The following is a 14,286-nucleotide window of genomic DNA, read 5'->3' as shown; positions in this document are numbered from 1 at the left end:
TATAATAAAATAATTGATACTATTATTTTTAAAATTTATGGGGATAAGTACATATATAATTAAAAAATCAGCACAAATAAAAAAGCATGACAATAATTTTATTTTTCCATCAGTTTATTTTTAACGCATATAAACAATTATACATGTAGTCAGTAGCTTAATACGAAAATAAAATTTTTATTTAAAAGTATGTACATAGTATATTATACTTGAGAAGTATTGATTTTCCATATTTAAAGATTAAGTAGTTTTTAATGAAAATAGTCTAATGAATATTTTCTAAAAATAACTTTATAAAAGTGTGCATGTTTAGTGGAAGTAGACCACTTTATACTTCTATTTGTCAAAGATTCATTAGTTGATCACACCACCTCATTTTGTCACTTTAGCGTGGATGAATCACTGAATATTTTCTCAAAGGCGTGGATGATAATTAGTTCTTATTTTCTTGTCACAAATCAAGAAGCTTAATCATTATACTATCATTCAAATAACAAAACCATATCTTTTGTCTTGCATTCTTACATTTTTCAAACAATACTAAAATGGACCAAAAACAGAATAGAACAAAAGAAACTGGATTAAAATGCAAATTACAGCGAGAGAACTAGAAGTTTCGAAGGAGGGTATTATGGGAAACATGCTAAATGAAACAGGTAAAACTTTGTTGATGATGAGACAAGTGTCAGTGTTTTTTCACCGTCCCTGTTGTATATTCTTCATATAAAACAGAAAATCCCACTTCACAAATCACAACTACTCGAATTCTCCAACTCGCCAACTTCTACGCAAATCTCTAATCAGGTAATTTTCCTTTTCTTTTTCCTTTATATGAAAAAATTTTCATCGTAAATTTTCTGTTGTCGCCTCTAATATAGGGAATTCGTAGTGAACTTGCTGTGTTTTCTCTACTCTTTTTTGTGTTCGTATAATTCTATCAGCGATCGTGATCGTTTGTTTGATTGTATCCGAGTATCCGACTAAACTAAATCATTTCTACTTGTTTTTTTTTTCAAATTGAATGATTATTTCACTAGAAATTAGACGCGTGAATATTGATACGATCGGATTTAGTATTTCAGGACGATCCTGTGGGTTTTATTGTGATAAGCTCGGAATTTTGTTTTCCATTTTGTCGTATGAAATTTGTTGGCACCCTGAATTTATCCTTGGCATGTTTTTGACAGTGCAATTTCTGTGATCATTTCAAGGACAATGGGCCGTTCTAGTCGAACAATTTACGTTGGTAACCTTCCTGGGGATATTCGCGAGACTGAAATTGAAGACTTATTTTACAAGGTTTGATATTCTAATCGTTAATTATTTACTCAGATTGTAGTTATAATTACTTTATGCTTGCAATGAAGAAGTTACATGGCTCATATTGGTATACTTTATGCTTGGATGTTCAAGTTATTTAAATATTATCTGAATTCTAATTTGTGACTTTGTGGTTATATATGGACAGTATGGGCATATCGTTGATACTGATTTGAAAACGCCTTCAAAAGCACCCGTGTATGCTTTTGTGGAGGTGAGAAGCCTTTTGAAGCCTTTATCTGATTGATTTTTATTAGTGTGATTATGGCAATGCAATGCGCACATGGTGATGTTTATGATGCTCTGTTGCTCTCATTTGTGTCGCAATTGTTAATTGTTATTGACTGCATTTTTTTAGTTTGAAGATTCGCGTGATGCTGAAGATGCCATTCATGGCCGAGATGGATATAATTTTGATGGCTATAGGTTAAGGGTGAGTGGGATGCTGTACTAGCTTGGTTATTATGATAATTCATTCTCGTAGCTCGGCATATTTGACTATCTTCTGTCTCAATGTAGGTCGAACCAGCATATGAAGAGAGAGGATCCTCATCCTATAGTGAAAGTGGTCGCCGTGCTTCAAGACGTTCTGACCACAGGGGTAATAAGTTGTTTGTATGAATCTTATATTCTTCTGAACTGCAATGCTGCTTTGAAAAGTGGATTCTTGCCTAGCAAGTATTGAGAAACAGTGTTTTGGCAACTTCACTCTTGACTTTCTGCGTTATGAAATAAACATAACTTTTGATAATGTGCATGATTATGGATACAAGTTTTCAAATGTTCTCGGATTTATGTTAAATATATTATGTCAGAAAGACTTTTTGATAATGCTTATATGTGATTCCATGGGTTGATAGGACGATCAAGTAGCACTATTTATGTGGGTAATCTTCCTGGAGATGTTCGGGAGAGTGAAGTTGAAGATTTATTTCACAAGGTTTGTAATTTCATTCAAACAATTCACAGACCAAAGTCCTGTTAAGTTGTTAGGGAATATTCATGTCAGACTTTTCGAACAACTAGTGTTTTCACTTATAGCTGGCAGTTTGAGTATGTGCTTTTTTTGTATTTTTGCTTTATTTTTATTGTATGAGCCTTGCTAGGACATTTTCAGTTTTTAGAGGTCGAGGTTTGGAGTTTGCAGTCTCTTATATAAGGAACAGTTCGCTGATTGTCATCACTTTTTTCTCATTGCAGTATGGGCCTATAGTTGATATTGATTTGAAGACCCCTCCAAGACCACCTATTTTTGCTTTTGTTGAGGTGAGCACTGAGCAGTCTTTGAGGTAGTGAATTATTATTTAATTCAATTAAGTGCCCGCACATACAATAAACAAAATTCCAATGTGGTAGGCAGATTGCTCCAATTCAATATGCAACAGGGTGGAAAAGATTATTTTTAGTACTATAATATAATAATTCAGCTTTCCCCTTATATCGTGAAATTATACATCACTATTGTTTTTCAGTTTGAAGATCCTCGTGATGCTGATGATGCCATCCGTGGAAGGGATGGCTACAATTTTGATGGCCATCGATTACGGGTATGCTGTGTGCTGTATACTCATCTTTGCAGTAAGCTATGTCACACTGGTATATTGAGGTCATTGTTTTTCTTGATATAGGTTGAACTTGCTCATGGTGGCCGAGGATCATCATCCAAGGATCGTATCAGCAGTTACAGCAATGGAAGTAGTCGCGGTGGACTTTCAAAGCATTCTGACTACAGGGGTGTGTTTTCATGAGTCTTATTTTGTCTTGCTACAATATTTTGTCCGTTTATCTTGTTGAAATTTTTTGATGACGTCTTGAGATTTAAATTTTGCAGTCTCGGTAACTGGACTCCCTTATTCTTCTTCGTGGCAAGACTTAAAGGTGAAGGTTTTTATTTGGCATCTCTGTGCGAGCTTGAGAGAGAGAAATGATGGAAGGAGAGGTCTTTCTTGTTTCTATTTTATTAATATTAGTGTGACTGCTAGTGCAGGATCATATGCGTCAGGCTGGGGATGTATGCTTTTCTGAAGTTTATCGTGACCGTTATGGTAAGCATATCACTGTTGTTTACTTAAAGAAGTTAGAATTGAAGGTTTCTAGAATTCTGCAAATGTACTTGTTTTGTGTGAGATATACTAAAAGATTGTGAAGGATGCTGGTTGTTAAAATTTCTTTTGTCTCAGGCATGCGGGGGATTGTTGACTACACAAATTATGATGACATGAAATATGCAGTAAACTCACTTAATTGACTTGAAGCAAATTAGTTATTACCTATCAGCCATCGTAGTTATTCTTCTGAATATTTAGTAACTTGGTGTTGGGTGTGTGGGTACAGATAAAAAAGCTTGATGATTCTCTTTTCAAGAACCAGTTTTCTCGGTCTTATATAAGGGTATGTAGGATTTGATTATAAATCCAAAAATATTAATGTCTGTAGTTACTAAAGCATCCGCAATCTCTAGGTGGAGGAATTCGATGCTAGACGTAGTTATTCAAGGAGCCCTAGCAGAAGTGTTTACTCAAGAAGCAGAAGTCCCAGCCGCAGCTACAGTGACATGAGTAGAAGGTATAGTATACTCATTTTTGGTTGTACACATTATGGTGAAAATTTAAATAGCCAGGATTAACAACATTTGTTTTTTTGGTCACTTTTGGAGGTGAATCCAAGATATCCCTAACATCAAAAGTAATATTTTTTTACTTCTCTTTCTAAGCCGTTAACAATTATACCTTTTGCATTCGTTTTTGTGGCAGTGGATGGGGTTGAAGGGGGGTATGGGAGGGTATGACTATGAATTTTGGTTTTTAAGGAGGTGGCTATAAAACTTACTGTATGTTTTTTTTATCCAAAATACCTACTTCTATAAATTAACACAAACATCTTTGCTTTTCATTTTGGTAAACCTATCACCAAATGTATTTTGCTGTGTTTCTTCTAAAACCAAACATCTAACTACATCTAGGTCCCTTTCTAGGTCTTCTGCTTCTGTTTCGAGATCTGTGTCCCCACCTCCCTCAGCGTCAAGGTATGTTTGTTTTGGTCCTTGCTTACTCTGATGTCACTGTCACTTGATAAACTCTAGAGAATTTGTTTTTACAAAAAGCATGCTGTTTATTTTGCGTGAATATTTTATATTTACATGCTATCAAAAGATTCCAGTTTGTAGTTGGACTTTCATGAACTTTTAATCATCTTAATTGTAATTACACTAGTGAATCTCCATAGGATTTAGATAATCAGCATTAGAAGTATATTGGAAATTATAGTAAGGCTGTGTATGTCCCAGTGCAGTAGGCTGATATCATCTTTTTAGAGTATATTATGTGTTTCTTGTTTATCCATCTCTCTTCTGTCCCTCTTTTTTCCTTTCTGAAACAAAAAGGCTTTACGCAGCGATGTTTGAAATCTAGAGTTTTGCTTTAACCTCCCTGTCCTAATTTTGTCGTTATTTTTTAGCTTCCTTACACTTATTTTGCGCCTAAAGCAGTACACCTTTTGGTGCTTTGATCCTTTTGGAAACCCACTTGTTTCGTACCACCACCACCACCACTACTACTACTACTACTACTACTACTACTACTACTACTACTACTATGTTCTACTGGAGCTTCTTTTACGCCTAATGTAGGATGCCCCTTAGTGTTTCAATCTTTTACGCCCAGTTACCAATAAAATGGGCTAAAGGATTCTTTCATGTTGAGAAGCTAATGATAGCGACAATGTGGTTGTCGATTGGAAACTAACCGAAATAAGATTAAGGAAAAAAACAGATCCCAAAAAATAAATGATAGAACAAGAAGGATAAATAAATACTAGATAAAAAACTAAATACGATAAATAAACCTCAACTTGAGGCCCTACGGCTAGCCTAAACTACTGTCCCACGATAAGCTATTGTCGTATTCTAATTTTCCCCAAACGCAAATAGTTCTTCTAACAAAGATGAAGGAAAGAAAGCAGTTCAGGCTGTCAGCCTGGGTTTTTCCTCAAGTTGCTTTCAAAGTATTGTTTGTAGACCATACAATTTCTTTTTGATTTGTTCCATCTCTGAAAAACTTTTAATTGTCCTCCAATAATGTTATATGAGGATTTTGAGGATGGGCCTGTTGAAAAGGAAGCTTTGAGGTTACAATACACCATCATGAGTTTTTTCCGTTTATTTTCTCTCTAGATGTGGATTTGCGTTGTGGTCTGGGGATTGCATGTTAGGATCTTGATGCTATGCAATGCTCAAATTCACGCGCTCAATTCTTTCTGGTGGTCGGTAAGCATCTGCAGCGAAATGAGATGGTAATTCATTCTAGTATGCTGTGTGTGGCCAAAGCCGTTAATAACATTATACAAGTCCTACTTACAACGCAGTTAATATTATTCTATCCAAAAAATAGAGGTTGAAATATTAGTCAATGGCCTGTTGTGGAGTTGTGCAAAATGGTACAGATTATAGGAGGGAGTAATTTCCAGCTTCCTTGCAAGTAAAAATATTTTGTATTATTATTGTATAATGTTGCATATATCTGATACGGAAATGTGATGCCTTATTGAATGAATATGAATCGACATGCAACCTCACTCATGCACACACTTGGGCTTGAAACCCCTGATAAATACTTATTGATTCTTTTACGTGAATATGTACAGATACCGATCAAGATCTAGGACTCCAACGTCGTCTGTAAGTGAAAAATATGTGTGCGTGTGTTAATATATTTTATTATAATCATGCGAAACTTTGTGTACTATCTTCTCTATGGTATTGCACAGCCAGCTGAATTCAGGCGTGACAGTGAGAGTCCATGGAGGAGGAGGAGCAGGAGCAGATCCATATCGCATTCACAGTCTGTATGTCTGCAACACAATTGTCAATTTCGACATGTCCTATAATTTATATTCACACTCTAATTTTGCGGTGATTGTCAGGAGCTATCTGAGTGAGCAAATATCCAGATGGAAGCCGCTTGCAAACATAGTTTGTGTTTATGATAATTTAAGTACAAGGAGTAGTAGATCCATGGGGAACTCCTTACTATTGAACTTATGTTGAAAATGAAATCTTATGCAAACCAGTAGCATGAGGTGACATGTATTAGATATGTATTTGGTGATTTAATATGAGGTGACATGGTAGTAGATGTATTTGGTGAAGTAAGCGTGTCATCATGCGCTTTTTGCTTTTCGTTTCGTTTCGTTTCGTTTCGTCAGTCTTTGCAATCTGGTATTGATATCATGTTACGAAACTAAAAGCCCCCACCAAGCAATTTATAAGTATAGTACGATCCATACATTGAATTATACAGTCAAGTATAATCCAACATCAGCCAACCTCTACTCCCTGGGGTTTTCATATTTCATTGCTTCGTATATATTAATAATGTACTTTCTCCTTTCACTCATAGGTCAGGCGGAGAAATGGATGTGTTAAGTGTGTTAAGTAAATAGATAAAAAAAAAAAGTAAGAGAAAGAAAAAAGTATAGAGAATAGAGTATATCCTAGCCGAAAACTCAAATTATTTCAATGGTAAAAACCTTGTGTATTTTCGCAAAGCTATTGCCTAGGACAAAGATTTCACTTATGAAAACAGTCCAACAATGTATACATAGAATCCCTTGAAATGAAGGGGCCACAAGCGACGAACCTCTTTACTTAAACAAGGGATCTTATTCCCCCAGGGGGGAGCATACAACCAATAGGAACCCAAAGTCCATCACACAATGCCGGTGGCGAGTGAAACCGATAGTTCAATGCCAGTGCTCGGAATATTCCAACCATTATAGATCATTGCACAAACATACATCATCTGGTACCAGTCATGGTAGTCACAGTTTTTCACCAGAACACAACTAAAATACCTATGACCGATTATGAGATGGCAGCCTCTCAGATCCATGTCTCTGGCGGAAACCATTGGGTCGGGTTCTGGTCTCAGCTGCAGGAGCTGGTGGCTGAAAAGGCCCCCATATTGAATCTCTATCGACCTGGCTTGGGGGAAAGGAGGGTTGTTGTTCTCGCTCCCATCCATGGAAATGATCATGGTGGGAATTTTCCATTTCATGGACGTTTCTCCCTGAAGAACCCGAGAAGAAGTAAAACCCACCAGACTGGTCAGATGCCGAGGCAACTGGGGCAGCATGAGCTGAACTCCTATGACTGCTGGATCTTCGTCCGGTGGGTAAAACAGGATTGCGTGCCGATGGGTTACTGCTAGACTGCTGGAAGCATGCTTGACGAGATGGACGGTCACGAGTCCGGGCAACAGTTCCAGGGTATGGTGTTAGGACAGAGGAGGTTCCCGAGCTGTGAGCTCTGCTGGCTGAACTGTATGCAAAAGTGCCAAAATCATATATTGACTCCAGATTAAAAGCTCCCCAAAATCCCATGTTTAAACAATGAATTAAGTATCATTTAAACCCAATTTTTGTGGCCATTAATCAATATTTTATTCATTCTAGTCTACTGTACAAGTCTATGCTTTAGGCAATAGAGAATAATCCATCTTGAATGTTCTCTCGAGAGCCTAAAACTGATGCTGAAAATATTCTCAGAATTTTCAGGTAAAACAACTGACCTGTGACCAAGCATGAAGGATGGATGCATTCCAGCCCTTGGGATATCAGAACTATTCCTCGTTGTTCTCTGTGTCATGGGTGTAATCAGGGGTTGGTCTGCTCCAACAATCCGGTTACTTGGACCAAATTGAGATGAATGATCCCAATTTTGATAGTGCATGTCCATCGAAGGAAAATCGTATGAATTAGGAACTTCACTAGGAACTGTCGGCCCAGTCCAGTGGTTACTATAATTGGATCCTTCTGAAACACTAGTACTTGAAGCTGTAGAAGATGGATGTACTGGCCCAAAATAAGTAATATACGGGCAAGGATGAGTTGTGGATGATACAGGCGTATGTTCCGCAAAGACGGCATGATGTCCAACAAGATCGTGATCTATGAGATATCAAATAGTCCAATCATTACAAACTTGGTCTAAGCCTTAGCAAGAAGGTGTCAAAAATGAAATCTTACATGTGCTTGATGAAAACTCTCCTTCACTGGAAAAAAAGGAAGGTATCATTAACTCAACAGCTCGAAAAAGGTTAGCATATAGTATTATAAAAAATATAAATGAGTATATGAATATCAAATAAGTAAATAGGAGTAAATAGTAATAGTAAGTCTATGATACGACAAAATCTTCACTCTCTCAGTGTCTCACCTGTTAAGCAAGTCAAACAATATACAACGCCAAGCACCTGAGAGAAGAGAATGTCTGTCCAAATTGTAGAAAATAACAATGATAAAAGATGAACTGATTTAGTCATCCAGATTACAACTTTGCATATGCAGCATCTTATGAAGCAACATCTGGACAGCTCATATAAATAAGGTGATTAAACATTGCTATAAGTCAATTTTTTTAGTCTTACAAACCAAAGGACTCCTACTGTTTTGCAACAGAGGAAGCCCACCGAACAATTTTAGAAACATAATAGCTATGTTTGCCTAAATGCTAAAGATTCATAAGTAAAACATTTAAAAAAATTGCAGTTGAGGGGAAAAACAGGCCAGACCATTATATACATTATGATGAGTACAGGCCTGAAGACATTCGTCAGTGAACCACAACTCTATTCAGCTGCGAGATCTGTACAAGGCTTCAGAAAACAAAATTTTTATTCGAGTTGCTACTTAAACATCCACCAAACTAAGCTTCCAGATCACTAAGGTTAGGTTGCTAAACTAGACAAAACTACAGAAATTGAAAATCAACAACCCCCAGCCCCTAGACGGGCCTCTGACAATTTGTGATGCCCATCAATTATCAGGGCTTATAAACCTAGGACTTGTGCAAATACTTAAAATGTTTGGTCTCTGTTTCTCAAAGGGGGTGTAGCAGTAACTGAGTTTAGGTAAAGCTTGTTGGTCTGAGTCACCAGCAGGCTATATGACAGATTCTAAAAGCAAGGAAAGATGGCCACTGGTGCAAAAGTCTCCATAGGCAGCCACCTGGGAACCAAGCCGCAGCCAGCAACACCCTTGGCCAAATTAAAGGCATCAGATTTCAATAACCAAAAGGATCCCCGAAACACCACTCATTGGCTGTGAATCAAAGCTAGGCATTGTATATATGTGTATTAGATTTGGCTGTAAATAATAGTAAGTCATTTTGAAATTAGTCCAAGATTATCTTCGTGTCTTTAGAAAGTTTCTGCAACTTACACTAAAAATATCACATATCAAGGAACACATGTGTGCGTGAGCATGCCCTTGCTCCAAATTTGTGGCTGGGGAATTACAAACATTATGGTTACGTTTATAGCTTTCTTTGGATATAAACACTCTCAGACATCTATAAGATAAATTGTGAGAATGATATAGTTGTTCAAAGATATTTCACTTACATGATCCATACATCAAAAAGAAACTAAATTAACTAGTGTATGCATTTAATACTACGTCAAAAATTACACACGAGGTAAGATAGGAGCTTACTCAAAGGATGATGGGAGCCTTGTTAACCCATTGAACGGACACCAATGAACTCCAAATGACTGAAATAATAATTTTGAAAAAAGTATTCAAGAGTTTATGGACATACAAATAAAGCTTATGCACACATATGATCAGCATGAGTCACTTGAAGTAACCATCAATGTCTCGCAAAATCAACTCAGAATTTAAGATCCCCAAAATTCATGCAAGTCATATTTTATACACTGGTATAACATACAATCTGAAAAAATACAGCCACTTTGATGGAAAAAACGGTTTCCCATCTGAAACCATTCCCCAACTTCATGAACTGTTGGTCTTAGAAAGATCGCTCCAGAACATTACTGTTAAGTACATGGTAGATTGACAAAAGGAGAGTAGAGGACAGTGGGGAAATAATAGGTCATTCTGTTCATCAATAGCAAAAAAGACAATGACCAAACTTCACAGAAGTTTTTGGGATGTCAATTAATTAATGTCTAGAAGGAGACGATATTACTAACTAATAGATGGTAGGTCAAACATGATCGAGTTCTTCTTACAGCTTCCATGTACAGCCATATCATGGTTCACAATGGGAACTTAGGCTTGTTCACAAAGAGCGGACAATATATCCTACTTCCACACTTCGATGGAACTTATAACCCCCCCCCCAAATTAAATACTGATAAAATATTCAAGCAAAGGAATCTCAATTCTGAAGACTGGAAGAGAATGTGGTGTATACAGATGTTTGGATAAATGCTAGATAAGACAAACGGTCAAAAGAACAACAAATAAGAATACCTATGATACTACATCAACATCAATGTTAAAGCACAGTAGGTATGATCACCCTTATTCAAAATGAATAACATATAAGATGATATCCAAAGGGCCAGGTACAAAAAATAACATAACATGGAATGCTTCAAACATGCTCTTTAGAAACATATACCCACTGTCCCTTAATTCATTGCTCATTTCTTTATTAAAGATTAATAACGTATAAGATGAGATCCAAAAGAGGATCAGGTGCAAAAAACAACATAACATGGAATGCTTCAAACATGCTCTTTAGAAACATATACCCCCTGTCCCTTAATTCATTGTTCATTTCTTTATTAAAGATTAATAACGTATAAGATGAGATCCAAAAGAGGATCAGGTGCAAAAAACAACATAACATGGAATGCTTCAAACATGCTCTTTAGAAACATATACCCCCCTGTCCCTTTATTAAATGTTAGGTAAGTGTGTAGAGCCGTGAAAAAAGGGCCCACATTTATTTTAGGGGTATCATATTACATTGTAAATGTAAACTAAGCGGCGGCCATGCTTAGTTTTTATGTAAATATGTTGATGAAGTGAGAATAAATATAAGGGATTGTTGGAGTTTAATCGAGAAACACAATCGAAAGATGAACTCGTTTGAGGCGAAAAGAAGTGTATTACTTTCTTGAAGAATTGTTATACAAACTGATTCACTCTCAATTGAAAGATGAAAACCGGAAAAATGAAGAAGCTAAAAACTAACTAATCACACAGCTAACAAACTATTTATACTGCATTCAAATCCAACGGCTAGTTGGATCCAATGGCTGAGATTCAATCTCAGATATGGCGCGCGATCCTACGGCTCCTGAAGCTTTGGAACAGTAAGGTTGTTACACTCATTTCTTCATCATCTTTCATCACTCTTCTCAGCAATCTAGCATGCAGCATTTACAGGGATAGTGGTGGCGTAATTACCAAAAACGGAATGGGCAATGTGTTGGGAGACAGACAAAATGGTCAAATAAGCACTGTTTTAAGGGATGGAGAGAATTATACAGGTAATGTTGAAGAAATGGACGGATGGATATTATACAAGTACTGTTGAAGAAAAAAGTTAGATGACAGTAAGATAATATTATTAAATAACAGATAAATCAAGAGAATTACCATTTCAGAATAATTATCATAGAGATCCTCGTCATGGGCCCAATCATCCATACTAAACTCAGGTAGTGGACGACTACCATTTGGGGCACTGCATAGATCCCTTTATATTGAATGCCGAACCAATGCAATCTGTATATTTTTTATGCAACAGTAAGAAACATAATGTGGATCCTCAATTCTCTAACTTACAACAAATTTTGGGATAATAGTGTAAAAGCAAAATATGATAAGAGGAATGTGTCAGGCCTAAACATCTCCATAAGGAAAAGTCTTCAGAATTAGATGAGTTAATTTAATGATTATAGCTAACTTTAAAATATAAGCCAAGACAGATGACAAAAAAGATTACCATGAGGCAACATCAAAGGTTGGCAAAACTTCGGTTTAGAAGGAATAATTATGTAGATAGCATATGATAGCAAAACCAAAAAAAGGCATGCATGTGCGTACTAGCTAAAGTCATCCATTACCAGAAACCTACCACAAGTTGAGCTAGTACACAGTTTGGGTTTCAGAAACAATCTCCCTGCATTACTTATACCTATTGCCCCATAAAATGTGCTGTAATTAAGTATCCGATGCTAATCTGTTCCCAAATTTTACTCGCATATTATAAAGAAGGGCAAATAGCCAAAAAAACCACAAAGTTTGGCCAAATTACGGTCTATCCATAAACTGACAAAAATTGCCAATTAAATCATAACTTTGACGATTTTCTGAATTGTCATATGAGGTTGAATTTAGGGAGAATTGAGCATGACATGGATGTCGGGAACTGAAGACGTGGATGCCGGAATTGAGCATGCTTTTTGGGCTTTTGGAATATTGATGTATTATGTTCACATCATGTTCAATTCTGGCGTACACGCCATACGCTCCCGGCTTCCACAACATGCTCAATTCTCCCCAAATTCAACTCCATGGGACACCAAAGAAAATCGTCAAAGTTGTTATTTAATTGGACATTTTTGAAAGTTACGGGACAGACCTGAATTTGACCAAACTTTGTGATTCTGTTGGCAATTTGCCCTATAAAGAATTTTCCTGCTAGTCCTACAAAATTTGCACCTGGAAAATTACATGACTACTAATTACGGAAGAGCCAATCTTATAACATTCAGAGCCCACCGATGGACCAAGTCTCCAAAAAAGAACTAAATTGCATGTGCATTACATCTAAACAAAATTCAGACTATCTCCGCAACCAATTTTTAAGAACTAAGTCAAGAATTTTTTTAATTTCAGCGTTCAAAAGTCAATTCCCCAGAAGAATTCCAGTAATTAAACTTCCCCAACCAACAACTTATTCCCAGATCCTAAAATTCAATCAACAGCATGTCTAATTCTAATTGGGGCAAAAAGATCAACCAAATATATTGATCAGGTAAACAAACCAACAACAACCCATTAGCTTTAAGCTCTTCTCCACTTCAAGCTAAAATTGACCAATTGCAAAACATTGGACAGGTACAACAGCTAGATCATGTGACTTCCCCGATTCAATTTTGCAAAATTAATACTCACCAAGGTGAAATTGATGGCCACATTGAAGCTTAGCCCAAGATCTATCTCCATTATTGGTGACAGCCTCCAAGCAAATAGAGCACGATACCGCCGCCGCTTTGTACACTCCGCTATCGCCGTCGTCGAGAAGATCCGCTTCTTCTCCCAATCCCATAATTTAAAACGACTTCTAGACACCCTAAACTTTTACAATCTAACCAGCAACGGGTCCTCAAATAATTTAGAAGGTCTGATAAATTGAAGTTAAAACGATTGAAGGAATACAAGGCACATCGTAGGAGCTCAGACTAGAGTTGGAGAATTAGGGAGAAATTGGAATGAGAAAAACTGTTTGAGAAAATCCCGTTTACAGGGTACTTTTATGTTAAAAATAACATAAATTTACTCATTTTGTTATATATTCCATATATGGGTAAAACGTCACCAACATTGGCGTGATTATAAGTTAAGACGCCACCCGCATTGGCGTCTTACAATTTAGAACCGTATGTCCTCGTATTTTAGCAAAATACAGTATTTGTTAAAACACGCCAACTAGCTTGGCGTGTTTGTGATAGTTAAACACGCCTTCGGTAATGGCGTTTTTCATTAAACATGCCTATGGAACTGGCGTGTTTCAATATTGAGAGCACCGACGTTTAACGCGTGGTTCAAGTTAAACACGCCTTCCGTAATGGCGTGTTTCAATAGACACGCCAATGGAATTGGCGTGTTTTAATAGTCACGCCAACGATAATGGCGTGTTTAGTCAGAAACCGTATATCATCATTCCTCCCCAAACGCGAAACACACAGCAACGTCAAATTGTCGTCGTCGTTTTCATCTTCTCCTCCTCAAATCGCGATTCTCCCAACCTCTCCTCCCCGAAATCGGTGATTTGGCTCTCCCTCCATCAATCGGTGCTATTCTTCCCCGTATTTGAAAAATTTACCGGTTAGTATGCTTATTTTTTACAATAATAGAGTAATTGAATACCGTTGTTATTTAGGTTTATTTAGGTTGTAAATTGATGTTGCATTGTTTGGGTTT

General features: G+C 36.8%; 1 protein-coding gene and 1 pseudogene across 5 annotated transcripts; one reads left to right on the top strand and one right to left on the bottom strand.

The window, feature by feature from the left end:
* Positions 1–676: 676 nt before the first annotated feature.
* Positions 677–6,465, top strand: LOC121795368 (serine/arginine-rich splicing factor SR30-like). Of its 5 annotated transcripts, none has more exons than XM_042193889.1 (18): positions 677–804; positions 1,188–1,299; positions 1,469–1,534; positions 1,679–1,753; positions 1,840–1,921; positions 2,181–2,260; positions 2,521–2,586; positions 2,793–2,867; positions 2,949–3,054; positions 3,152–3,198; positions 3,308–3,365; positions 3,501–3,550; positions 3,655–3,711; positions 3,782–3,885; positions 4,295–4,345; positions 5,962–5,995; positions 6,085–6,162; positions 6,241–6,465. In XM_042193889.1, the coding sequence occupies exons 2-18, from the start codon at positions 1,216–1,218 to the stop codon at positions 6,253–6,255; spliced, it is 1,128 nt and encodes a 375-aa protein (XP_042049823.1). In that variant the 5' UTR covers positions 677–804; positions 1,188–1,215; the 3' UTR covers positions 6,256–6,465. The 5 variants fall into 5 exon arrangements, 3 of the variants coding, with proteins under 3 accessions (XP_042049823.1, XP_042049824.1, XP_042049825.1); XM_042193890.1 differs by having other exon boundaries at positions 699–804; positions 1,212–1,299; XR_006049458.1 differs by lacking the exon at positions 6,241–6,465 and adding an exon at positions 5,492–5,584 and having other exon boundaries at positions 756–804.
* A 348-nt stretch (positions 6,466–6,813) lies between these two features.
* Positions 6,814–13,583, bottom strand: LOC121795367 (annotated as a pseudogene).
* Positions 13,584–14,286: the final 703 nt, after the last annotated feature.

Source organism: Salvia splendens, chromosome 3 (genome assembly GCF_004379255.2).
Source record: "Salvia splendens isolate huo1 chromosome 3, SspV2, whole genome shotgun sequence".
In the NCBI taxonomy this organism is placed as follows: Eukaryota; Viridiplantae; Streptophyta; class Magnoliopsida; order Lamiales; family Lamiaceae; genus Salvia; species Salvia splendens.
Note: the sequence above shows the minus strand (reverse complement) of the source record. Positions and strands in the feature narration are given on the sequence as shown.

Bases quoted from the DNA above. Each gene is read 5' to 3' on its own strand.
- LOC121795368 (XM_042193889.1), top strand. From the start codon at position 1,216: ATGGGCCGTTCTAGTCGAACAATTTACGTTGGTAACCTTCCTGGGGAT. The intron at 2,868-2,948 runs GTATGCTGTGTG...TTCTTGATATAG, and splicing joins TTGATGGCCATCGATTACGG to GTTGAACTTGCTCATGGTGG. The intron at 5,996-6,084 runs GTAAGTGAAAAA...GGTATTGCACAG, and splicing joins CTAGGACTCCAACGTCGTCT to CCAGCTGAATTCAGGCGTGA.